Source organism: Dipteris shenzhenensis, chromosome 6 (assembly GCF_047967505.1).
Source record: "Dipteris shenzhenensis isolate YYH24624 ecotype China chromosome 6, Dip_SZ_1.0, whole genome shotgun sequence".
Taxonomy (NCBI): domain Eukaryota; kingdom Viridiplantae; phylum Streptophyta; class Polypodiopsida; order Gleicheniales; family Dipteridaceae; genus Dipteris; species Dipteris shenzhenensis.
The window spans coordinates 6,713,478-6,739,068 of NC_141601.1; the positions used below are offsets into that span (position 1 = coordinate 6,713,478).

General features: G+C 44.1%; 1 protein-coding gene across 1 annotated transcript in view; it reads left to right on the forward strand.

The window, feature by feature from the left end:
- Window positions 1-25,591, forward strand: part of LOC147900703 (mediator of RNA polymerase II transcription subunit 33A-like) — a 118,284-nt gene that overhangs the window by 27,445 nt on the left and 65,248 nt on the right. Inside the window, exons 2-3 of the mRNA XM_087375445.1 lie at window positions 3,564-3,674; window positions 24,542-24,892. Coding sequence (XP_087231571.1) covers window positions 3,564-3,674; window positions 24,542-24,892 — 462 coding nt within the window. The remainder of the gene's footprint in view (window positions 1-3,563; window positions 3,675-24,541; window positions 24,893-25,591) is intronic.

Below are 25,591 nucleotides of genomic sequence, written 5' to 3' on the forward strand. Positions count from 1 at the left end.
TTCTTCAGTAAAATTGATATGAGGTCAAGCTACCATCAAATTAGAATGAAAGGAGGAGGTGAGGACAGGACAACCTTTTACACAGAGAGTTTATATGAGTTCAACGTGATGCCTTTTGGATTGACCAATAATGCACAAGCTACTTTCCAAGCACTCATGAACAAGATCTCGCAGCCTCTTCTTTACAAATATGTGCTGGTATTTTTTGATCATCTAGTCAAAATGCTCAATGGGGTGTTGACGTTGATCGTACTACATCAACCACAAGGTTTTCTTTGAAGTCATCTTGAACCCCTATTCTGTGGTACAACAAGAAGCAAGGCACTGCTGCAACCTCAACTACAAAAGTTGATTATATCTCTCTTTTCACTTTAGTGTTGGATGGCTTGTGCATTTTTGGCATTCTTGGCACCTGAGATTCAATGGCCCCTTTCACAATGTACTATGAGACAATCAGTTAAGTATAGCCATTTCCAACAACAAATCTTATGATCGTAGCAAGTATATTGATCTATGCTATCACCATATCAAGCATCACATCAAGGATGGGCTCGTTCATTTGGTCTACATCAACATCGTGGTCATATTGTGAGTAGAAATGGAATTCGGGTGGATCTAGCCAAGGTCAAATGCATAAGGCAGTGGCCACAGCCATAGAATCCAACCCAACTCAGAGGCTTTTTGGGTCTTGCTTCTTTTTATAGGAGATTTATTGAACATTTTGCTAAGAGAGCAGCCCCTCTCACTGACTCGTTAAAAAAAGATGCCTTCAAGTGGTCAAAAGAAGCACAACTCAGTTTTGAGGACCTCAAAGATGCCTTGAGTAATGCACCTGTACTAGTATGCCCTGATTTCTCACGGCCCTTCATTGTAGGGATAGATGCAAGTGGCAAAGGCCTGGGGCTATTCTGAGATAAGAGGATGGAGTTATAGCTTTCGAGAGCAACAAATTTGAGGCCAAGGAATTGAACTATCATGTTTATGATAAGGAAATGTTGGCTATTCTATATGCTTTCGAGAAATGGCACCACTACTTGTACAGTGGTAGGATTAAGGTTAAGACAGATCATAGGACACTCAAGTACTTTATTACGCATAGCAATTTGTCCATGAAGCAGAAGAGGTGGTTGGCTGCAGTTTAGTCCTACGATTTTGACATTGAGACAGGAAGGGGAAAGAAAATGTGGTTGCGGATGCCTTGTATAGAATGTGGGCTCGTAGTTTATCTGCCGTTTCCACCATCTATCAAGAGTGGATTCATGGGATTCAGGAATAATGTATGTGCTGAATGTGTCAATTTCTCGGGAGGGTAGCATTCCCCGTGTTGACTCTTGAGGATTGTGATATTCAGAAATTGCTCTCAACATTTGTAGATGTGTTTGCTGATATGCCTTCACAGTTGCTCCTAAGGAGAAATGTTGATCATGCCGTAGTCCTAGAACCTAGAGTAAGCCAATTAATAAGCCCCAGTACCATCCCTCTAAGGTAAAACGGGAAGAAGTGGCAACACGGGTGTGAGAATTGGTTGAGAAGAATTTTCTCTCTCACAGCACTTCTCCTTTTGCATCCCGAGTACTCCTAGTAAAGAAGAAAGATGGTTCATACTGCATGTGCATTGACTAGAGAGACGTGAATAAGGCCACTATCAAGAACAGGCTTCCGATCCCTAGGATTATGACCTATTGGATGAACTCAAGGATGCTCAATTCTTGCCGGATCAGTGTCAGTCCTGAGTCATAGGTGTAGCAGTCAACAGTACAGAGGTTGATGATTCTTTGGCACTCCGTGAGGATAGTCATGCAGTACGCTCCACATCTCCCCTTTCTCAGTTCTTTAGGGAGGTAGTAGTTGTTGTACCAGTCAGTAGTTGCAGTACCAACTAGCAGTTGCAGTACCAGTCTGCAGAGAGGTGACAAGGCCTTTCCATTATTGTGTCCTACACTCGGGGTGGTTAGTCATACAGTGTCCTCTCCATCAGATCGCGAGCCACTAGCAGTGACCAGTATCTGTAGTGCCCTTGGTGATGACAGCAATTTGATCAATTCATCAGAGGTGTGCTCAGCAGTCTTCGTCCTTCCTCAGTACCTTAGAGGGACATGCTCAATTCAGGAAGCCTCAATCTCTCAGTCCTTTTGAGAGACATACCAGTCATTCTTTGTAGATGAGGTGTTCTCAACAGTTCCGTACATCTCACAGTTCTTTCAGGTAGCATCCCAGTTAGTTGATTCATTAGAGGGGTGCCCAGCAGCTCCTCCGTTCCTTCGGAGAGCATCCAATACAGTCTACTGCTTGGAGAGGTACTCTGCAGTGCCAGCGGCATCTCAGCTCCTTGGGGAGACATTCACAATATCACCTCTCTCAAAGTTTCTCGTAGAGTCAGCTATAGTTTTCGCAATCCCTGGCATCAGATAAGTACTTCGGGAGACATTTACATCCAGAGTTCCAGGGTCGCAGGGTCTCTACCCTCAGCAGTTATCACGCCAGTAGAGGAGGCAGGTGTATTCCTGCTTTCCCTCACCACAGTCATGTAGACAACAATACCATAGTTCTAGGTGTGCATGCGAGTATTCTGGAGTTACTAGGTTTTCAATTTTGGTTTTCAGGAGTTACTAGGTTTTCAATTTTGGTTTTCAGAAGTTACTAGGTTTTCAGTTGCCTAGCTTTACTGGCTTTATCATCACCCCAGCAGTTCCTGGAGTAGCACCAACATTTCTATGTCAGTGGATAAGAGTGGCCTTGTGAGCTATCACATGAGTGTGAATATTCAAAACATTTAAACCCCTATGAATCTTGGGTGACAAATATTTTTAGAAGGCAAACTACCTTCAGATCTGTTTTAGTGCGCTAGAGGCATTCCATTGCCCTGGATATGAATTTCTCAATGTCTGCAAAAGACCAAGGAATTGATGGCAAATGAAATTGAACATAGGCCATTGTAATGGATTGCACTATTCGAAGGCGAACGTGTAATGGCCATGTGGACAGCTTCCAATAATCTATCTTATGAATACTCTCTCACACCCACCCACCCACCCACGCACGCACACACAGGCGCACTCACATGCACATGTAGCACAACTTCATTTGTCTTGTCTTCTTAAAATTTTTCATCTTCATCTTCTTTTTCCTTTTTGTAGTTACAATTGTAGTTGTTGCTAGGTTGGATTTAATAGCTTTGTAATAACTTGGTTTACCGAAGGGATCTTAGAATCTTTTGAAACCTAGATGGCAAATATGCTTGGATAGTAATGAGAACATGCGTTGCTTACTAAGTTGTATTTATTTGATTTATTTCGTTTCTTTTCGTTACTCTTTTTAGGTTTGTTTCATGTCTCTTTTGGACCTCCTCCTCCTCTCTCTCTCTCTCTCCCCCTGCCCCCCTTCCTTCCTCCCCCTTTTACATCATTCAGCTGCTCATTTTTGAAAGAAATTAGTTTGTAAGGTCGAATTATTCCAGTCTTATGAAAGTGTATATCTTCTTAGTTTGCGTTTCGTTCAAGGGAGTTGGATCTCTAGGTGGGAAAATTATGTTTCTTATTGGCGGCCTTCTTTTTTGGATTCAGGATATTGCCAATTCGGTTCCTCCATCCAGAAATGTACTCATTGTTCTTGGAGCTTGCAAGCACATATATCTTCTCTCTTGGTTCCACAAAAGCTATGCCTTGTTGTGAAATGTAAGTGCTGTTTCATGGATTCTTCCTAAAGCAAGCGGTGTCAATATGGGACGAGTAGGGTGCGTTAGAGAGAGAGAGAGAGAGAGACTTTTTAACATCTACAAAAGCTATGAGACCAAGAACTTAAATACATTATGCTAGACTCTAGTACATCCCATGTGGGGGACATAGTTGCAAACATACTCGTTTACATCTTGAGGCAAATGTTTGCCAACGTTTGTGAAAATCACATTTGCAAACGCTAAGTTTTTTTGAACCTGCAAGTTTGGGGCTTTTGGTCAAAAGCCCTAAAAAACATTTTGAAACTAGCGCTATTCCACCGTAGTACGTACCACCATATGCCGACTCACAAGTTGCTTGGTGGCGCTTCACCGCATTTTCACGTTCCCAATGCAGCACGATACACTTAAGTGCTCTATAGAGTCCGGTCTACATCGTAGCTTGCTATTGGCCAACTACCTTCTTATCGACGACCATTGCTTTAAGCTGCAAAGCTATATCAGTACGGTTGCCTTCTTGGCATTTGCTACTATGCTTGGTTGAATTCCTTGTTCGAATTCACTCACATTTGCTATTGGACTTGCACAATGCATAGGCACCTGAGACAATCACGTTTGCGGCTTTGCTTCGTTGACATTGCGCTAGCATAGTGTGAGACTAAGTGCCTGCATGTAGATTCTACAATTCGTTTTGCAATTGCTATCTCACTTCATTTGCTTTCAGAATCCCATTGATCGACGATGGTATCCCTTTGTCACAACTTTCAAACATTATTCTCTATTCCTCTAATGCAATCTGCATTTCGTATCTTTTGTTGTGCTTAAAGAAGTTGCTGCTTGCAATGGTGTTCAAGACTCATTTGGAGTTTGTTTTGTAGAAACGATTCTTTATTTGGGCTTTTGCAAATTTGCAGAACAATTTATTGCACATCGTGCAGACTGTGCAGAACTAGATATTTGGGCTTTTGAAAACTTGTAGGACAATCTGTTGCAGATTGTGCAGATGTTGTAGACTGTGCAGAATAACCTATCGCACATTGTGCAAGGCTAGTGCAGAACAAAAATTTGCAGGTTGTACAGACTCTGTAGATTCTAAATTTTGCAGATTTGCAGGTTTATTCTTGCAATGGGCAGGTCAAGGGGCATGAGTGGAGCCATGTGCAGGTTTTGAAAGTCATTGGCTCAGGAATGGCACTATGCAAGTGCATCTATTGCCGACATGAATTCCAAGGTGATGCTAAGAGGATTCGAGTTCACATCTTGGGCATTTCTAGGATTGGAGTAATTGCATGTCCATCTGCACCCACTTCAGCAAAGGAAATATGCATGAAGACAGAGACTAGTCAGGTAGATGCATCCTTGATGCAGTATGAGCAGGGACAGGCATCCATGCAAGAGGGAGATACCATGGTTACAAGATGCAGTGCCTCACCATTGGCCATGCCAAAGAGGCCATGGGCTTGGAAGCAAAGCCCAACCTCCGGTTAAAAAGGCGTGGATAACTTCCATAGGGACAAGGCAAGAGTAGCCACACGAAGATTTTTCTTTGCTAATGCCATTGCACATAATTTTGTGAAAAGCACCTACTTCTTTGATATGGTGTGGGCTATCCAAGAGGCTGGCCCATTGTTCAAGCCACCCTCTTATGAGAGTCTATGCACAAAAAAGTTGAGGGAGAGGTGAAATCCCTTGGCCCATTGTTCAAACCACCCTCTTATGAGAGTCTATGCACAAAAGAGTTGAGGGAGAGGTGAAATCCCTAGATGTTGAGGTGGACAGGGTGAGAGAGAAGTGGGGCAAATATGGATGTAGCAAAGTATTTGACGGTTGGTTTGATAAAAGGAGGCCCATCATTAACTTTCTTGCATGTTCTATTTATGAGAACGTGTTCTTGAAGTTTGTGGACATGAGTGGTTTCTACAAATCGGGGGAGTTTACATTTGAAAGAAGTCATTGAGAAGGTTGGGGCTCACAATGTGGTGCAGGTGATAATGGATAATGCAAGCAATTGCTTGAGAGCAGGTGATCTCTTGCAAGAGGATTACCCCCATATCTTCTTTATTTGTTGCACGTGTCATTGTGTGGATCTTCTATTTGAAGATATAGGTAAGCTCGATTGGATTGCCCCTGTATTGGAGTAAGCAAAGAAGGTGGTCAGTTTTGTCACAAGGAAACAAAAGACTCTTGCTCTCTTTCGAAAGCATAGTTCTCGTGAGCTTTTAGAGCCGTGTGACATGAGGTTTGCTTACGTGTACATTGTCATTGCCAATTTATGGAATGAGAAGGTACATGCTGGCTTGTACAAGATGGTTGTAAGCGATGAATGGGGCAAGTGGAAAATCTCCAAGGCAAAGAAGGGAAAGGAGGTAGAGAGCATAATTCTTGGCACTTAGTTTTGGGGGGCAGTCAAGGAAATTCTTACCTTGACTGCACCATTGCTGATGTTAGAGGTCATCTTTTGTATCATAGAGCGAGGGCCTTGGTTGTGGGTGTGCCTGCCCATGTGAGGCTGAGTGAGGGCCATACTCTTGGGTTTGGCCATACTCTTGGGTTTGCTTGCCCAGGAGAGGTTGAGGGGAATTTTGTAGGAGCTGCTCAGATGGAGGGTAGTACAGAGGGGTGCTGTCTTGTTTTGCACTCTCCCCCATGTCCGTTTCCAGGCCCGGATCTACAACGGATTGTCACGGGGTGTCACGAGGGGGTTATAGGCTTGTTCTGCCCACCCTAGGGCCCTATTATGGCCCCATTTAGGGATGCCACCAGGCCGCCTATATGGTGTGTCACGGAGGCGTGAAATTCTAAGTACTTTAATGTACTACAAGACCGTGACAACTTTGGTTTTAAAAGTCCAAGCATGGGCTTAATAATCTGTAATTAAACGCGGCATGGTGCCTAGCACATAAGCGTAATTAATCCCTAGGCCCAAAGGCATTCCAAGGAATTAAAAGAGTGGTTGTTGGAACTGATGATGTGGCATTTTTAATGGGCCCCCTAGAGGGCCATGTACCTTTAGTGGCCCCCCTAGAGTTCCAGGTGGCTCTAGTGCCTTCTACATGCTCCTTTGCCATTCCTGGACCTTCCTGGGCCTTCTAAACTTCACATGTGTGGTTTTCTCTCTCATCTTCTCCCTTTGTTGAGATTTTGGACTGGTTTTTCAGCCTCCTTAAGCTGAATTCCGTTTTTCTTCATAACTCCTCACCCGTTTGGATTCCTCAACTTCCGTTTGGCCCGATGGCTTCCCCTCTGCCTCCCCTTCGTAGTGATATGCTTTTCCCTCCGTGCGTTTGGTAGTACAGGCAGAGCTGAGCATTTCTTTTGCTGGTCGAATTTGCAAAAGTGGCTTTTTCTGGACCTTTTTGCTTCTACCGCCTCCTGGGCCTCTCCTCTTGCAAAGCTACAACTTTCTGTTGAATTTCGAGTGGTCCCACGCGCTGGTTGACTGGTTTTTCTTAGTTTTGGAGGACTTTCCAGCGATGAAACTTCTCCAAAACCTTCTCAATGCATTCCTCTTTGAAGCACGCTTCTTTTGAGCCCAAGAACTCTCATTTTTTTGCGACATAAGTGCTTCTTTTCGCATTTTTCAGTGGAATTCTTGCTGGTCGGCTCTTGTAAATGCTCTTTCTTCATGCCTTTGCACTCCTCTTTGGCTAAGAATGCAATTGGGCATTGGCTACTATGTCCTCTTGGCGATTGAGGACTTGGTTCGAGTTTTCAGGGCTTGGTGAGTTGTGATTTTGCTGCTGCAATTTCTTTTTGCCATAAGCTATTGGTTGGCCTCGTGTGCCGCCTCTTTCTTGGCTCACAGGTGCCCAGGCAGTGCTACATGAGTCATTCTTTGGTTGGGTACTTTGCTGATTTTATTTTGGAGCTTTGAAAAGCTTTGTGAATGCCATCTGGAAACCACTCAAAGAGAGTGCAGCTGGGGTGCAATGTGATTGCATCTGGACAGCCAATGGAATTGCACTCGGAAAAGAGAATGCCTTTGGGTTGAGCCTATGGGTTAAGTGCACTTATGTGATGGTGTTCTATGCTTGAAAGCCTTGCGAAGGCTTAGTGAATTGGGGCTGCGTGCTTAGTTGCAGGGAAGGTCTCCCAGATGCAACTTGTAATCATTTCACTATGAAATATAAGGAAATACCGAAAGGGGCGCCACGGTGTTTGGGGCCAATCGGGTGCACTTGTCTATGTTTGTTGAGCAGGGGCATTCTAGCCTCCATCCCTTTTTCAGTGGTTTTGTTTGTGAACAAATGGGTAAATGCCAAATGGTGATCATGCAATGGTTAATGGTTGTGATATATGCTTTGTGAGCTGTAAATAAGTGCTGAAGTGATTAAAGGTTTAGTTTCAGTGCCCTCTGAGTGATTAGAGGCCAGTTTCATTGGTTCCATTGCCGGGATACCACACTCTTTCTTAAGAGGTGGGCCTCGGTAGTTTGGTGGAAGGATATCTTTGTTGCACTTTTTGATAGCTGAATATTACAACCATAAACATGGTGAGTACCCATGAGCAAGAGAGCTCCACAACTCCTCAAAGAAGAAGGCAGGAAAGCCTTAATGATCCAGCTAGTGTACAGCTGCAGGGAGCACAACAAATGCCTTTTGAGCAGGCCACACATGAAGCTACAACTGAGCTCAACGGTGATACTAGTTCTAGCAGTGAGTCAGATGATGCTACTATGTTGAATGCATAGCTTGCGAGTGCAGTGATTGCTTTGACTCAGTTGGCTCAAAATTTGGCTCAGATTGTGCAAACAAATGCCAAGAAGAAGAAGAAATCAAGAAAGCACAAGCACGGAAAGAGTGAGTACACACATGCATCAGCTTCTCATGGCGGACCGCACACTGATGCATCAGTTTCTCATGAGGGATAGCCATCAAAAATGACTCAGAAAGTGACTTCCAAGAGAGAGGAATAACCCAAAAGAGCACTTGAGAAAGAGGTACAAAAAGTACAGCCAGTGCAACAGTATGAGCAGCCAGCACAAGGCCTTGGTTTGGGTACTTCTACTCCTCAAAATAATAATGTGCAGTCCATAAATGTGGCTCAACCTCCTCAGCCATATTTGAGGCAGCAACCTGAATATTTTGGTACAGATTCTATCTTTGATGCTATGTTGATTTCACCGACAATTGGGCATAGAAAGCAAGCCATGTATGACAATGTGGGAACGCAGCCAGGCATGCAAGTCACAGCATATGCTCCCATGCCTAATGTTCAGCCAAGCATGGCTCTCCCTAGTGAAGGGAATGCTGCAAATATACAGCCATCTTTGGGACAGCCAATATCAAATGTATATAAAGAATTTAAGGATGGTGGTTCTCATGTCAAGTTTGATACATATAATGGAGTATAGGATAGGTACAAAGCCCTCACATTCCTTCAACAGTTTGATGCTGAATTTCTTGGGGGTTTGTTTACAGAAGCATCCAAGATGAGGAAGGTCGCCACATTTTTGGAAGGCAATACACTTAAGTGGTACACCAACCTTATGCTTCATGGAGATGCACCTGCTACTTGGCTAGAATTTAAGCAAGTGTTCTCTTCTACTTGGCTTACTCCAACTTTTGAAGTTGAAGTACTTTCACACTGGCATGACTTGTCATACAAACTTAGCAAGAATCTTGATGATTACACCCAGAGGTTTTGGGATGTTTTGCTGCCATTGAGCTCTTATAGGCATGTTTCTTTGAAAGAGCAAATAGAGAGGTACTGTTGTGGATTGCCTAGTGAGCTACGTGATTATTGCATCAAAACCAAGGTGGGTTCTATGACTCAATTAATTGAGAATGCAAGGACAGCATATGCATGGATGCAGGAGAAGAATTTGGGCTTTATGGACAGCTAGAAAGAAGACAACAAACGGGCTGCCAAACACCAGGATAAGGACATCGAATTTGAAAATAAAAATTATGGCAAACGACCGTTTCAAAAGGGAGGAAAAGCCCAATTCAAAGCTGGTCAAAGGCGTGGACAGCCTAATAAACAGCCCCGTACCAAGTTATCTGATGAAGAGAAAAAGTCACTCATGGAGCAAAACAAATGTTTTATATGCAAAGAAGAGGGACACCGCTCTTATGATTGCCCATTCAAGAAAAGAGACAGATCAGATGATGATAAGAATGGTGATAAACAGGCTGATCGGAAGGGCAAAAGGCCTAAACCTTCCGCAGGACTTCTTCCAGATGTGATTGGGAGTTTGCCACATGCACATGATGAAAAAGACTGAGATGTGCAAAGCATGGGGAAAAATCAGAAATCAGAATTGTTTGTTTTTCTTTGATTCTGGGGCAAAGGCAAATTTCATAGCTCCTGATATGGTAGGAAGGCTTGGCATCAAGCCTGAGGAAATGGGGCCATCCAGCATGTGTGATATGGCCAACCCTGAACTCAACACACCTGTCACTCCTATCATTGGCAAGTTGAGGATGCATATGCAGGGATATCAGGATGCAGAGGACTTCTACATTATGCCTTTGCCGGAGTGTGATGCTTTGCTTGGGATGCCTTGGATGTACAGGGTGGGGGCTGATGTGCAGATGAGAAACAAGAAGATTTCTTTAACTCATAGAGGCAAAAATCATGTACTTGATGTAAAGTTGAAAGGGGAGTCCATCCCTGTAGTTTCAGCTTCTTGTATTTCCAATGTAATAAAGCGTCATATTTCAGCGTACTTGATTTTTGTCAAAGAGGACAGACAACCAGTTCAGGAAGGCTCTACTCTTTCTGCTTTAGATAGAGAAAGGGCTGCTTTTATTTCAGATTTTCAGGATTGTTTCTCAGATGCACTTCCTCAAGAATTACCTCCCAAGAGGCCCGAGGATCATCAAATTGATATAATTCCAGGAAGCTCACCGCCTAATATACCTCCCTATCGTGTCAGTAAGGTACAACAGGAAGAGATAATGTCACAAGTGAAGGAACTCTTGGAAAAGGAATTAATACAGCCAAGTAATTCTCCTTACTGTTCCCCTGTGTTGCTTGTGCAAAAGAAGGATGGCAGTTGGAGAATGTGTATTGATTATAGGGCTTTGAATAAACTCATAATTAAGAACCGTTTTCCAATTCCACGCATTGATGATATATTGGATCGGTTGGAAGGTTCCTCAATGTTCAGTCGTATTGACCTTAAAAGTGGATACCATCAGATAAGGATACGGCTTGAAGATGTCTACAAGACTGCCTTCCGCACTTCATTTGGCTTATATGAGTTCCTTGTGATGCCTTTTGGTTTGACTAATGCACCTGCCACTTTCAATAGAATGATGGACAGAATTTTTAGAGCACACAGAAAGTTTGTGGGCACTTTCTTCGATGACATCATTGTGTTCTCTAAAAATGAGCAGGAGCACAAGAAACATCTCACTATTGTGTTTCAAGAGTTGAAAAGACACAAGCTATTAATAAACACCAAGAAAAGTGAGTTCTTTATGCATGAGATTCATTTTCTCGGTCATATAGTGTCAAAGGATGGAGTCAAGATGGATCCTGCAAAAGTTGAGGCCATAAGGAGTTGGCCAATTTTGAAAAATCTGCATCAAGTCAGAAGCTTTCTTGGGTTGTGTTCATACTATCGGAGGTTTATAAAGTACTTTGCAGAAATTGCTTCTCCTTTGCATGCTTTACAAAAGAAAGCTGTACCGTTTCGGTGGGAACCAAAGGAAAATGCAGCTTTTGAAGAGCTGAAGCAAAAGTTGTGTTTTGAACCCGTTATTATCTTGCCAGATGTTGCAAAACCCTTTGCTGTAACTTGTGATGCATGTGGGAACAGCATAGGAGGCACTTTGATGCAGGATGGCAGAGTGGTTGCATATGAGAGTAGAGTTCTCAAAGATGTTGAATTGTACTTGCAGACATACGAGAAGGAAATGTTAGCAGTGATACATGCTTTGACCACATGGAAACATTACCTTCTTGGAGCTGATTTTTATGTGCAGACAGATCATCAGTCACTTAGATATTTTCTCACGCAGAGAAAATTATTTGAAAAGCACATGAGATGGTCTAACTTCCTCTCAATGTTTCATTTTCAAATTATACATGTGCCGGGTAACAAAAATGTAGTGGCTGATGCGCTTTCTAGGAAACCACAGCTTGAAGCAGTCTCCAAGAAACCTAGTGTTTCAGCAGTGAGCATTGCTTACAACAATGTGTTAGATGTGATGAAAGATCAATATGTTAATGATGCTGATTTTTCAACTATTCATGATCAGGCTTTTGATGGTCAAAGGCATGATCACTATATGTTGAAAGAGGGTTTCATTTTGATGCATGGACGACTCTGTGTCACTGATCAGATGCGACAGAAAGTTATAATGGAAAGTCATGCTCCTCCGTATGCAGGACATAGGGGAATTACAGCAACAATTACAGCAGTGGAGCAATACTTTTATTGGCCATCTTTGAGGAAAGATGTGGAAGAATATGTGAGAACATGCATGGTTTGTCAGAAAGTAAAGTTTGACAGGCAGCAGGCACCTGGGTTGTTACACCCTTTGCCAATTCCGGATAGACCATGGCAAAGCATAGCTATGGATTTTGTGTTTGATCTTCCACGTACTCCTACTGGACATGATGGATTGTGGACAATAATTTGCAGGTTTAGCAAACAAGCCCACTTTGTGCCAGTAAGAAAGAAAATTACAGCAGATCAAATGGCCAAATTGTTTGTGTAGCATGTCTTCAAGTATCATGGGATGCTTGAATCCATAATCAGTGATAGAGATCCGAGGATGACCAGCCTCTTTTGGAGAGGGCTGTTTGAAAATATGTGCACTACGCTGAATTTTTCGTCATCTTTTCACCCTCAGTCTGATGGACAATCGGAGCAGGAAAACTCTACCATCTTGGATATGTTTAAATGCTTTGTCTCAAACCACAAAAGCAAATGGGAGCAGTATTTGCCTCTGCTGGAATATGCTTACAATGATATGGTGCACACATCCACAGGTAAAGCATCTTTTGAAATAGTGGAAGGTGCTAGGAAGATACCTCCCATTTTGCATACAAAAGAGAAAATCTTCGAAGCTGATCGTTTTGTGGAAAGCTTTGAAGAGGCTTACAAGAAGATCAAATATGCCTTGCAAAGAAGTCAGGACAAGCAGAAAAGAGCAGCAGATAAGCACCGCAGGGAATTGGTATTCATAGAAGGTGATTGGGTTTTGCTGCGTTTTCAGAAGGCAAGGCTGAAAAATAAGAAAGGCAAGAAAAGGTTGTACACAAAGCTGAACATGCGTTACTATGGTCCTTTCTAGGTTTCTGAAAAGATAAACGAGGTAGCTTACAAGCTGAAGTTGCCTCCGCATTGGAAGATACATAGTGCCTTTCATGTGAGCTTATTAAAGCAATATCATGGAGATATTCCCGAGGATTTACCTGATGAGGTGCAGCCTGAAGTGGAAGAACATGATGAACTTCTGGTCCCAGAGCAGATTCCGGCACACAGAGATAGAAAGCTCAAGGGTAAAGTTATCCATCGCTACTTGGTTAAATTTTAAAAATTACCCATCACTTGATGCGAAATGGATGGAGGAAGGTGAACTGGCAGATTCACCTGGGATATTACAGCTTTACCTTGATGCTTTTCAATTAGAGCTGACTGCGGTCCGGGCTCCTACAGGTAGTTTAGCAGAGCGAGCGTCTGGAGCATTACTTGGTGTTCGAGAGGGGGGTAGCACCTCCACTCCCTCAATACAGACGGGCTCACCGTGATTTCATGAGGTTGCTTGATGACACTGTATGTTTCATCCGAGATACTGAGTTGACAGTATTTCTACTGTGAGACTTCATGATATTAATGCATCTTGACTATTGATCGCCGAGGATCACATAGATTTTGAGCAGTGTATATGGATGGATGCATGCCTCTCCTAACCATATTTTCACTGTCTCTGTATACTATAGCTGCGGCTTTCTTGTATACTCTTTCATGCTATATTTCATGCTCGCTCCTGTGTTTTGGGGCAGCAAACTGTGGTTTGCTGTTTCAAGAGAGGGGTATGTCACGGGGGCGTGAAATTCTAAGTACTTTAATGTACTACAAGACCGTGACAACTTTGGTTTTAAAAGTCCAAGCATGGGCTTAATAATCTGTAATTAAACGCGGCATGGTGCCTAGCACATAAGCGTAATTAATCCCTAGGCCCAAAGGCATTCCAAGGAATTAAAAGAGTGGTTGTTGGGAAATGATGATGTGGCATTTTTAATGGGCCCCCTAGAGGGCCATGTACCTTCAGTGGCCCCCTTAGAGTTCCAGGTGGCTCTAGTGCCTTCTACATGCTCCTTTGCCATTCCTGGACCTTCCTGGGCCTTCTAAACTTCACATGTGTGGTTTTCTCTCTCATCTTCTCCCTTTGTTGAGATTTTGGACTGGTTTTTCAGCCTCCTTAAGCTGAATTCCGTTTTTCTTCATAACTCCTCACCCGTTTGGATTCCTCGACACCCGTTTGGCCCGATGGCTTCCCCTCTGCCTCCCCTTTGTAGTGATATGCTTTTCCCTCTGTGCGTTTGGTAGTACGCCCCGTTTGGCTCGATGGCTTCCCCTCTGCCTCCCCTTCGTAGTGATATGCTTTTCCCTCCGTGCGTTTGGTAGTACGGGCAGAGCTGAGCATTTCTTTTGCTGGTCAAATTTGCAAAAGTGGCTTTTTTTGGACCTTTTTGCTTCTACCGCCTCTTGGGCCTCTCCTCTTGCAAAGCTACAGCTTTCTGTTGAATTTCGAGTGGTCCCACGCGCTGGTTGACTGGTTTTTCTCAGTTTTGGAGGACTTTCCAGCGATGAAACTTCTCCAAAACCTTCTCAATGCATTCCTCTCTGAAGCACGCTTCTTTTGAGCCCAAGAACTCCCATTTTTTCGCGACAGAAGTGCTTCTTTTCGCATTTTTCAGTGGAATTCTTGCTGGTCGGCTCTTGTAAATGCTCTTTCTTCATGCCTTTGCACTCCTCTTTGGCTGAAAATGCAATTGGGCATTGGCTACTATGTCCTCTTGGTGATTGAGGACTTGGTTCGAGTTTTCAGGGCTTGGTGAGTTGTGATTTTGCTGCTGCAATTTCTTTTTGCCATAAGCTATTGGTTGGCCTCGTGTGTCGCCTCTTTCTTGGCTCACAGGCGCCCAGGCAGTGCTACATGAGTCATTCTTTGGTTGGGTACTTTGCTGATTTTATTTTGGAGCTTTGAAAAGCTTTGTGAATGCCATCTGTAAACCACTCAAAGAGAGTGCAGCTGGGGTGCAGTGTGATTGCATCTGGACAGCCAATGGAATTGCACTTGGAAAAGAGAATGCCTTTGGGTTGAGCCTATGGGTTAAGTGCACTTATGTGATGGTGTTCTATGCTTGAAAGCCTTGCGAAGGCTTAGTGAATTGGGGCTGCGTGCTTAGTTGCAGGGAAGGTCTCCCAGATGCAACTTTTAATCATTTCACTGTGAAATATAAAGAAATACCGAAAGGGGCACCACGGTGTTTGGGGCCAATCGGGTGCACTTGTCTATGTTTGTTGAGCAGGGGCATTCTAGCCTCCATCCCTTTTTCAGTGGTTTTGTTTGTGAACAAATGGGCAAATGCCAAATGGTGATCATGCAATGGTTAATGGTTGTGATATATGCTTTGTGAGCTGTAAATAAGTGCTGAAGTGATTAAAGGTTTAGTTCCACTGCCCTCTGAGTGATTAGAGGCCGGTTTCATGGTGCCTAGGTGACGCCTCAGTTAGGGAGTTTGATGGGGCCCCAACCCCATGCAGTCGATCGACCAGCAAGTCGGCTTGGCCCTCCTTGGGTGGGTCCACCTGGTCGGCCAGCCTAGGGCAGGTGAAACCAGCCTTCACAAATTAAAGGGTGGTGGGATCCACTTTAACTACATCATACACAATAATTAACCAAACAATCAATCACCACAAACTTAATTACAGGGAGCTAGAGCGCTCCTACTCAAAGCAAGGACACCAATCGGCCCCAAACGCTGGCACCCCTTGCAGTATTTCTTTAATATTCATATAAAGCCAAGCGGCTGATTACAAGGTCTCCTGAAAGCTACACCACATGCAAACCATTGCCCATAGACTTCCAATATTCTGCACACCTTGCAATCCCTGCCCAACCTTATATGGCGAATAGGCATCCTATCACTAGGCAATCCTACAATCTCCCTACCAAACCAAGTGTGCAGTAGAACCCCAAAGGCATCAACTGAGTGCACGCTTCCTTCACAACCTAGTGCCTAACCAGCGAGACACGGCTGAACAACTTCTGATAGGCTACATCCAAGCTTTCCACATGCTTATCAGTCTCAACATTTTTATCTTTGGTCTATAGGATGGGTGGAATCTTATGGCTGCCTTCCACTATCTCGAATGGACCTTTACCTGTAGAAGAATGTACTGTGTTATTATGTGCATACTCAACCAACGGTAGAAATTTCTCCCACCGTGACTGGTGCTCCGAAACATAGCATTTCAGCAAATCCAATGGTGTGGGATTAGCCTCCTCCGATTGCCATCTAACTGCGGATGAAAAGCAGAAGAAAATTGAAGGCTAGTGCCCATATTATCAAAAAGTCCCCGCCAAAACAAGCTGGTCATGAGAGGATCTCTATCACTCACAATAGACTTAGGCATGCCATGGTATTCAAAAATATTATGCATAAATAATTTTGCCATATGATCTGCCCTAATCTTCTTCCATATAGGAATGAAGTGTGCCTGCTTGCTAAATCGATCAATGATCGTCCATATTCCATCATTACCTATAGGGGTCTTGGGCAAATAAAAAATGAAGTCCATGGCTATGCTTTCCCATGGTCTATTTGGGATGGGCAAAGGATGTGACAATCCTGGAGTCTTCCGACGATCATGCTTCACCTTCTGACAGGTCATGCATGTGCAAACATATTCTTCAACATCACAACGCAGCGTAGGCCAATAGAAGAAATGCTCCACCGCCTTAACTGTAGCATCAATACCCCGATGTCCTGCATGCGGTGGATCATGACATTCACTCATGACCTTTTGCCTCAACTGCTGGGTGACACACAACCTGCCATGCATCATCATAAAACCATCCTTAAGCATATAATGCTCATGTCTCTGTCCATTGCTAAGCTGATCATAAATTCCAGCAAATTGTTGGCTATGGGAGACAATGGAAGCTTAGAAAAGAGTGATGGAAGCTCAAAAACGAGATGCTGTATTGAAAATGCTGCAAGTACAAGTGAGGAGGCTCAAGGGAGAGCCAACATAACAAAACCCTAGGGCTAACTGCCCTAACTGGACTAAGTGTCCTAACTGACCTAGATGGTACATGAACTAACTATACCAATAGTCCTAACTGACTATAACTAGGCCTACAAGGCTTCAAACTTAGGTCGAGGTAGAGCCTTCGTAAAAAGATCTGCCAAGTTGTCTTCAGTGGGAACATAAGACAACTCAATATCACTTGCTGATAATCTCTCTCTCACATAGTGATAGTGAACCTCAATATGCTTTGTGCGAGCATGGAAAATAGGATCCCGTGCAACAGCCAAAGCACTCTGACTATCAGTGAAGATGAGGGTAGGAACAGTCTGACATGCACAAAGACCTGCAAGTAGCTTCCGAAGCCAAACACACTCCACAGTAGCTGTAAAGGCTGCTCTGTACTCAGCTTCACAGCTAGAAGTAGCAACTGTACTCTGCTTCTTGCTGAACCAAGAAACACATGAAGTACCAAGCATAAACTAGTTGCCACTATGTGACACACAAGTGTCCGAACAATCGGCCCAATCAATATCTGTAAATCCATGCGTGACAAGTGAAGTATCAGCCCCATAAAGAAGGCCTAAATGCTGAGTGCCTTTAAGATATCTGAAAACACGCTTCATGGCATGCCAATGGTGCATAGATGGGCTGTGCATATATCTGCTCAACTGTGAGACAGCATACTGTAGATCGTATGGCATAGGTAAATCAAACAACCAACTACTTGCTGATAGAGAGTGACATCACATGTACCGCTGCCATCCTCAGAAGAGAAGTGAAAACTAGGCTCTAATGGTGTGAATACTGGCTTGCAATCCTAAAACTGAAAACGCTGCAAAAGCTGTCCAATGTACTTGGATTGTGACACAAAATACCCCCCTCATTGCTAGCGAATTGAATGCCCAAATAGTAGTGTAGAAGACCAAGATCAGACATAGCAAATGTCTGCTGCAAATCAATTTTAAAATCTGCAATTTGATGAGCATGTGTCCCAGTCACAAGCATGTCATCCACATAAAGGACTAAAATCAGCAAATCTGTCCCTCGCTTGCGGATGTAAAGGGTAGCCTCTGTAGGGCTGTTCTGAAAGCCAAGTGTGAGCAAAGGAGTATGAATCCTCGAATACCAAGCCTGAGGTGCTTGCTTCAATCCATAGAGGGCCTTTTTCAAGCAGCATACCTTGCTTTCAGAACCTTCAATCTCAAAGCCAGGAGGTTGGGAAACATAGACCTCTTCTTGCAAATGCCCATGAAGGAAAGCTGTCTTGATATCAAGCTGATGTATCTGCCAATGAAAGTGGGCAGCAAAGGCAATAACAATGCGAATAGTAGTGACCCTGGAAGTGGGAACAAAAGTCTTCTCAAAGTCTGCTGAGCATAGCCCTTAGCAAAACAGTCCACTGAACCATCAACTTTCTGTTTGATTTTGTAAACCCACTTAGTTCCAATGGCATTCTTGCTAGGAGGCAAATCACACAGCTCCCAAGTGTTATTTTTGATGGATAGAATCCAATTCAGCTTGCATGGCCTTCATCCAACAATCATTCTGAAAGGCATCTTGATGACATAATGGCTGTTCATTGCATGCTGTAGCAACCAAACTAGCACGCTGTTTTCGGACAGCTGCTCAACATCAACAACGGGCTGTTTTTGATAGTCCAGCAAAGGCATAGTGGAAGATCGATTGACAAAACACTTGCCCGTGCGGGGCTGATATAGCTTATAGCCCTTGCTCTCTGAACTATACCCAAGAAAAATGCACTTGACAGCTTCATCATCCAACTTAGTGCGTGTCTGTGAAGGCACATGAGCATAAGCTAAGCATCCAAAAGTCCTCACGTGGGAAATGCGAGGCTTACGATCTGTCCAAGCCTCATAAGGTGTGATAGTTTGCAGTGCCTTTGTAGGACATCTATTCAAGATGTAATTTGCACACATAACCGCATGCACCTGGCCATCTCCATCACTGATCTATTTTTCCGCTCAGCCACGGGATTCTGTTGAGGAGTATAAGGCACCATGCATCGATGATTGATGCCACGGGAAGCCAAAAAAACAGCAAACTCCTTTGACATGTATTCATCCCCCTTGTCTGTATTAAGGTGAGCAATGTGCAGCCCAGCCAAGGCAATAAAGTGATTGAATCATGAAGAAACTTCAGCTTTGGATTTCAATGCGAAAATCCAAGTGTACCTAGTGAAGTCATCAATAAAAGTGACAAAATAGTAGAACCCCTCAAGAGCTACAACCCTCATGGGTCCACAAACATCACTATGAACTAAAGATTACGTGAAGCACCAACTCTCCCGTCCTAGGAAACGCAGCACGGTGCATCTTACCAAGTAAGCATGGTTAACAAACATGTTTTGTAGGCATATGCATTTTGGGAAGATCAACAACCATATCTTCCTTATATAACTTCACCAGGGCTCCAAAATTGAGGTGTCCAAACCTCTCATGCCACAAATGAGTATCTGCCATGGTAGAATCAAGAGCAAAGGCATGTGCATGTGCAAGTGCAACGTCATCATCCAAACATTTGTCATAAGCATCAAGTCTATAAAGACCTCTAGTCAATGTGCCAGTCAAGACCATGGTAAAGGCATGTGTAGCATCATACATTACACACCAAACACCATAAAAAAGAACCTGAAAGCCACATGTAGCAATGGCTGAAATAGAAATGAGGTTCTTACGAATGCTTGGAGCATAAAGCACATGCTCTAGAGTAACAATACCGCCAGTGACGGAAGTAAGAGCAACTTGCCCAATACCTTTCCCGGTATAGGATGCATTATTGGCACATGTGACATTGCCCCCATGAGATGTATGCTCTAATGAGCTGGTCTTGTGCGAAATTAACGGACTCATGTCGATCTTCTGCACTAGAAGAACTAGATACTGCAAGACCAGACTCTTTCTTCTTCTTTTCAGATGCAATGCGCTTCCTGCATTTAGAAATATCATGCCTAGGTTTCCTGCAATAATTACATCTCTTCTTCTTTTTGTTATCCCCTAAAGAAGAGGCACCATGTGAATGATCAGCATGGGAATGAGAGGGTTTTCCAGCTGAAACCTTGCCTTTACCTTTGTGTTTGTGATGGACAGTAAATGCTTGATCACTAGCCATAGAAGCATTGCGATTCGCAGGACTTTGCTCCTCTTGAAGAAGAAGAGCAACCAGCTGGTCAAATGAGAAATGATTGGCATCACCCCCTACAACCAACCTCAATGTAGTAGCAAAGCCTTGATATGAATCAGGCAGCCCATCAAGGGTATTAGAAACAAGCTGAGAATTAGGCATAATCTCATCAATGTTGGCCAACTGCTCTTTCAAATCCTTCACATTAGTGAGATAGGCATCCATGTTACCACCCTCTTCAAGCTTCAAGTCTTTCAACTACTTGCGGAGATAGGCAACCCTCGCCTCATTTCGCACTTGATACAAAGATGTAAGCTGATCCCATGCTTGCTTAGCTGTCTTGCAAGATCGGATATGAGGGATAATAACCCGTTTCACTGAAAGAGCAATCAAGGCATGTGCTTTGGCATCACGACCATCCCACTGAATTTGCTCTTGTGTAGGAGGCAAAGCACCTGCAGCAGCAAGAGGGGCAGGTGTTTTGGAAGTAGCATTAGAACCATCATGTGAAGACCCATCACCTGAAGAAGAACCAGAGGCAGTAGGAGCAGCACCAGAAGTAGCAGTGCGTGTAGGCTTGACCTCAGAATCTGAAACAATATGCCATAGATTCTTGGCAACCAAAACATGTCCCATCATGTATGACCACATGGGATAATTGGGGAGCAACACTACAACGGAGAAAGGCAAAGTAGAGACTCAACTCTCAACTGCAAAAACTAATGATTGCACAAGCCTCAAGGCTTTCAACTACAAAAACTAATGATTGCACAAGCCTCAAGGCTTTCAACTGCAAATGTATGACAGTCCCAAAGGCTGAAAATGAAGGCACGCTTCACGAGGCAAACTGTTCAGCAGTGTACAGCCGTCCGTACTGCAATAGCAGAATAATAAATGCAGTAAAAAACTGTCCAAAAACTGTCCGTACAGCTGGCACGAGCCCCAAGGTGAACTGAAACTGCTCAAAAACTCTGCTGCAAATTCTGTACAGGGTGTACAGACCAAAAACCTGAAGCTGGATGCAGTAAATGCAATCCGTACAGCTCTGACAGCTATGTACGGATGCAGGATTGCAATCAATACAGCAGTAAATGCACCGACAGTCCGTACGACAGCTGTACCTACAGTGAAAGACCCTGATAGAGTCCGTATAGGCTGCAAATACCTCCATACAGTCAATAAACACCCCGTACAGCAGTCCGTACTGTGTATGGACCTGCACGTGCGAAGTTAGCTGCAATAAATGACCCATACAGCATCGTACAATCAATAAATGAAGCTGCATGCAATCCGTATAGACTGTACAGATTGTACGGATTTCGTACAGTCACGTGTGAGGCGGCTGCAGCATAAACTGGTCAAAAATGGCTGTAGGAGGTGCAAAATGCAGCGAAGGATCTAGCAGATGCTCCAAAACACAAGCTTCCCGTGACCAAACTGCTTGGAGAGGCCTCGAATGTGCACGTGTGGAAATGCACAGAGAAATGGGCCGACCAGCAGAGAAGTAGGCTGCCAAACAGCTCTAAATGCAAGGACTAGTGCTTGGGGAGGCTGTCAATGGCTGGAGGGTGAAACCCTGATGTGCTCTGATACCAATGTTGGCTATGGGAGACAATGGAAGCTCAAAAAAGAGTGATGGAAGCTCAAAAACGAGATGTTGTATTGAAAATGCCAAGTACAAGTGAGGAGGCTCAAGGAAGAGTGGAGGCTCAAGGGAGAGCCAACTTAACAAAACCCTAGGGCTAACTACCCTAACTGGACTAATTGTCCTAATTGACCTAGATGGTACATGAACTAACTGTACCAATAGTCCTAACTGACTATAACTAGGCCTACAAGGCACATACCAAGGAATAAGTGGCACCTATGGATAACCCATAGAATGGCCTACTCAAATTGCTCATCATGTGCATACTGATCCTTCATAACCTCAAGCTCATTATGATAGGCGATTGTCACAGCTGAAACTTGTGGCTTTCGAGACAAGGCATGTGCAACCCCATTCTTCTTGCCTTCAACATGTATAATCTGCAAATGAAACATAGACAAGAAGTTTGCCCACCTCATGTGCTTCTCAGAGAGCTTGGATTGCGTAAAAAGTAACGCAAGGAATGATCATCTGTCTGCACTATAAAATCAGCTCCAAGGAGGTAATGTTTCAAGGTGGACAAGGCATGAAGTACAACCAACATCTCCTTCTCATAGATTTGCAAATGCTTCTCAGATGGCTGTAATATATGACTCTCATAGGCTATAGGGTGCCCATCTTGTGTTAGAACAGCTCCAATACCATTCTTACCACAGGCATCCGCGTGCACATGAAAAGATTTTCGCAAATCAGACAAAATCAGCACTGAGTGTGATCTGTGCGTCTATCCTTTGTCGGGTGTGCTGCGTCTCGGTCTTAGGGTCTCTGCCTCTTCTGCTATTTGTGGCTGGGAGGATAACCTGCTCTTTTTGGAAGAAGTGTCATCGCATCGACTCCGTATCGAGAGTGGGCGAGCAGAGGGGATACCTAGAGAGAGTCGTATCTGCACATCATGTGAGTGCCCTTAGGTGGAGTTAGAGGAGCACTTTATCTTCCGTTGCCTAGTCTACTATGAGTTTCATGGACGATACCATTGCCTTTTTAGAGAGGGATTCGAGGGCCTCTCCAGACGACTCCTATACCCAGATCAGAGATGCCTCGCAACTTTTATTCACGAGGTAGTCTGGCATAGAGATCGTCTCATCAGATTGAGGAGACAGGAGCAGGGGACCGTGCCTGACCCATCCCAGAGTCCAAGGGCAATCCTGGGTGAATGTGGTAGGTGGATGTGGGTGTACTCCGGTGGGATGATGAAACCCTCCGCTGAAATGTGCAAGCAGTGGTCCCGATAGAAACTGAGCTTCACAGGAAGCTCTGCCTATGCTAGCCAGGTCCTGAATGTGTGTAGTTGCTGTAAGAGATCCTCCCGGATGATTGGGTTGAATGCGTTGCCTTGGAACGGGACAAATGGAGCGTCAATGCTGTATTGGAAGGGTGGCAGCCTGTCTATATGGAAACCCAATCTCTCAAACCACCCGCATGTGCGCACAAACCAACATCTTTGATCACCTTGAGCTGCTAATGCCATAGACGATGCTAGTGCCAACCAAGGTAGCCTGCGTCGCCCTGTGGTACATGAGCCATAGGCGCACATGCAGTAGAGGTAGGTGATAGTCTGGAATGCTGCATCTAGCTGTAGTGGGGGGAGAGAGAGAGAGAGAGAGAGAGAGAGAGAGAGAGAGAGAGAGAGAGGCCGTACGGGCCTATGAGACAAAGTACACAGCAAAAGAGAAAAACAACTGCATCTCTGAATCTCAAAGAGTCGAGGAGTGCACATGGCAGCACATCTTGAGATTATTTAGCACACACCTGAAAGCCAGCCCAATGAGGCCCAAGAAGGGTCTGTTTTTGCATTCCAAGGTCCCCTATATTGTAGTCCTATATCAAAATGGCCTTTATTACATCATTGTAATACTGAGAGTCTTTAGTTTAGATTTTCAATGCTATTCCATCTTGGTAGACCACATATTTCAGCTTTGCGTGCATTTGCACTTTAATAAGTTCAGTGTTCCTTTGTTTGAGCTGAGTTAGAGTGAGCTCTTCAGATGTTTATATCCTTGTACCCTTCAACTTATTTGTCTGTCGGAGAATGTCGACTCTTCCTGCCCTTTCCTTGAAGTAAACCTGCACCTGTGTTCCTTGTTGAGTGATATAGCTAATGTGCTCTCAATCCCATTCAATTTGTGGTATATTCTTCTTGAGGCATGCGATCTTCTTGTCTTCTGTGTAGCCCTTGTCTTCATTAAAATAGCCAATACAATCCTTGGGCAGCCCCCCAATACACAATATCTTTTTATTCCATACTATAGCTTCTACTCTTTAACTTCTGCATATAGACCTGCTTTATTAAGTTTGTTGTTGGCCACAATGGCCATCTCTTCCTTGGCTGAGCTGACCTAAGTGTTGATCATCTCTTTGACCGTGGAAATAAGCGTTGGTGCTGGTGGAGATGTGCTGCATTTTTCCATGACTTCGTCAATGATTTCCTGCTTGCCTTTACTCTCCATCTCCTTCACCTTTCTTCCAAGAGCTGTGACTAGAAGCCTGAGCTCTCTAACTTCTTGCTGTAGGTAATATATTTGCTCCTGCGGGTCTGATCCAATCCTTCACTTGATGCCAATGCCCACCTTAAGAATGTTTTCCTGCATGAACGTTACAAGCTCTCTCTCTCTCTCTCTCTCTCTCTGTGTGCAATCTAACTTCTATTTGTTCCTGTGGGTCTGATCCAATCTTTCACTTGCATGTCAATGCATATCCTTCACTTGTATCCTCCAGTTTTGAAGTTTTTACCTGTTTGTAATCATTTAGTTTTCAAGATGTTCATATAATTTGTGATCCATAATGAAACTCTAGATGTGTATCAAAATTTGGTGTTTTGATATAAGCAGTGATTGTGAATCTGTTGTTGTTGCTGCAGGGTCGTCAAAGCTGTTGATGAGATACTTCAGCTATCAACATCTGGGATGGCAGTATGCGATCTAGGCTCGGCAGTTGTGCACTTCATGCTTACTTTTATTTGGAGATTGGTGGATGCCACGTCTGAAGATTGGGGTGTATCTGTGGGTCGATCTGATAGACGAGATAAAATCTTGCAGAATCAAACTGCACAAGACACAGGCATCGAACTCGATGAAGCTTTAGAAGAGAAGCGAAGGGAAGAGCGTGAGCAAGTACGCAAGGCTAATAGCATTGCAGCTATCGACCTTGTCTCAAAAATCATGCAGAAGAAGAAGACTGCATCCTTACTTCGTCTTGCACATAGGAACTTGTAATATCCGTTGCCATTCATTAATGACTTTTCTGTAATAAGTGCTGTCATACAATCTATTTTGGCATTTGAAAGAGTGTTATACCATAGTTAGAATTGGCTAATGTTTAGCTCTAAGGAGCATTTCTCACCATGGATTGGCAGAGAATCATCTTTAGAGTCTAGACTGGATGATACTGTAGAATGGATTTGGCAGAGAATGATCATGCAATTGGACATACATTAAATCTCCTTTTTGCAGCAACTCCCCGTCGCAGCTCCCTCCTTCTCCCTGCCTCCCTCTGCCCTCCCTGCCCCACCCCTCCTCTCTCCTTCCCTCCCCACCTACTTCAAACCTTCCGGCCTTTCCCCGCCTACTTCCTGCCCTTCCCTGCCACTCTTCTGCCCTCCCCACCTGCAATCCTAGCCCAATGTCCTCCCCGCCTCTACTGGAGGCTATTCCGCCTGCTGCTAACCCGCTTCACCCTGTTAACTCCTTGCCTAGTCGGCTGCTTACTTCCTTGCCACCCTTCCAGCCTCCAGGCACACTAATTTTGTCCCTTTGCTGCTGCTAAACCGCCCCCCTGCTGCTAATTTCTGCCTCTCCCTGCTGCCTAATTCTTCCTCTCTCTCAGCCCCTCCCCATCCTTCTCCCTCTCAGCCTATCCTCTCCTTTCAGTCTCTCCCCTTTCCTCTATCCCGTTCTATCCCTTTCCTGTT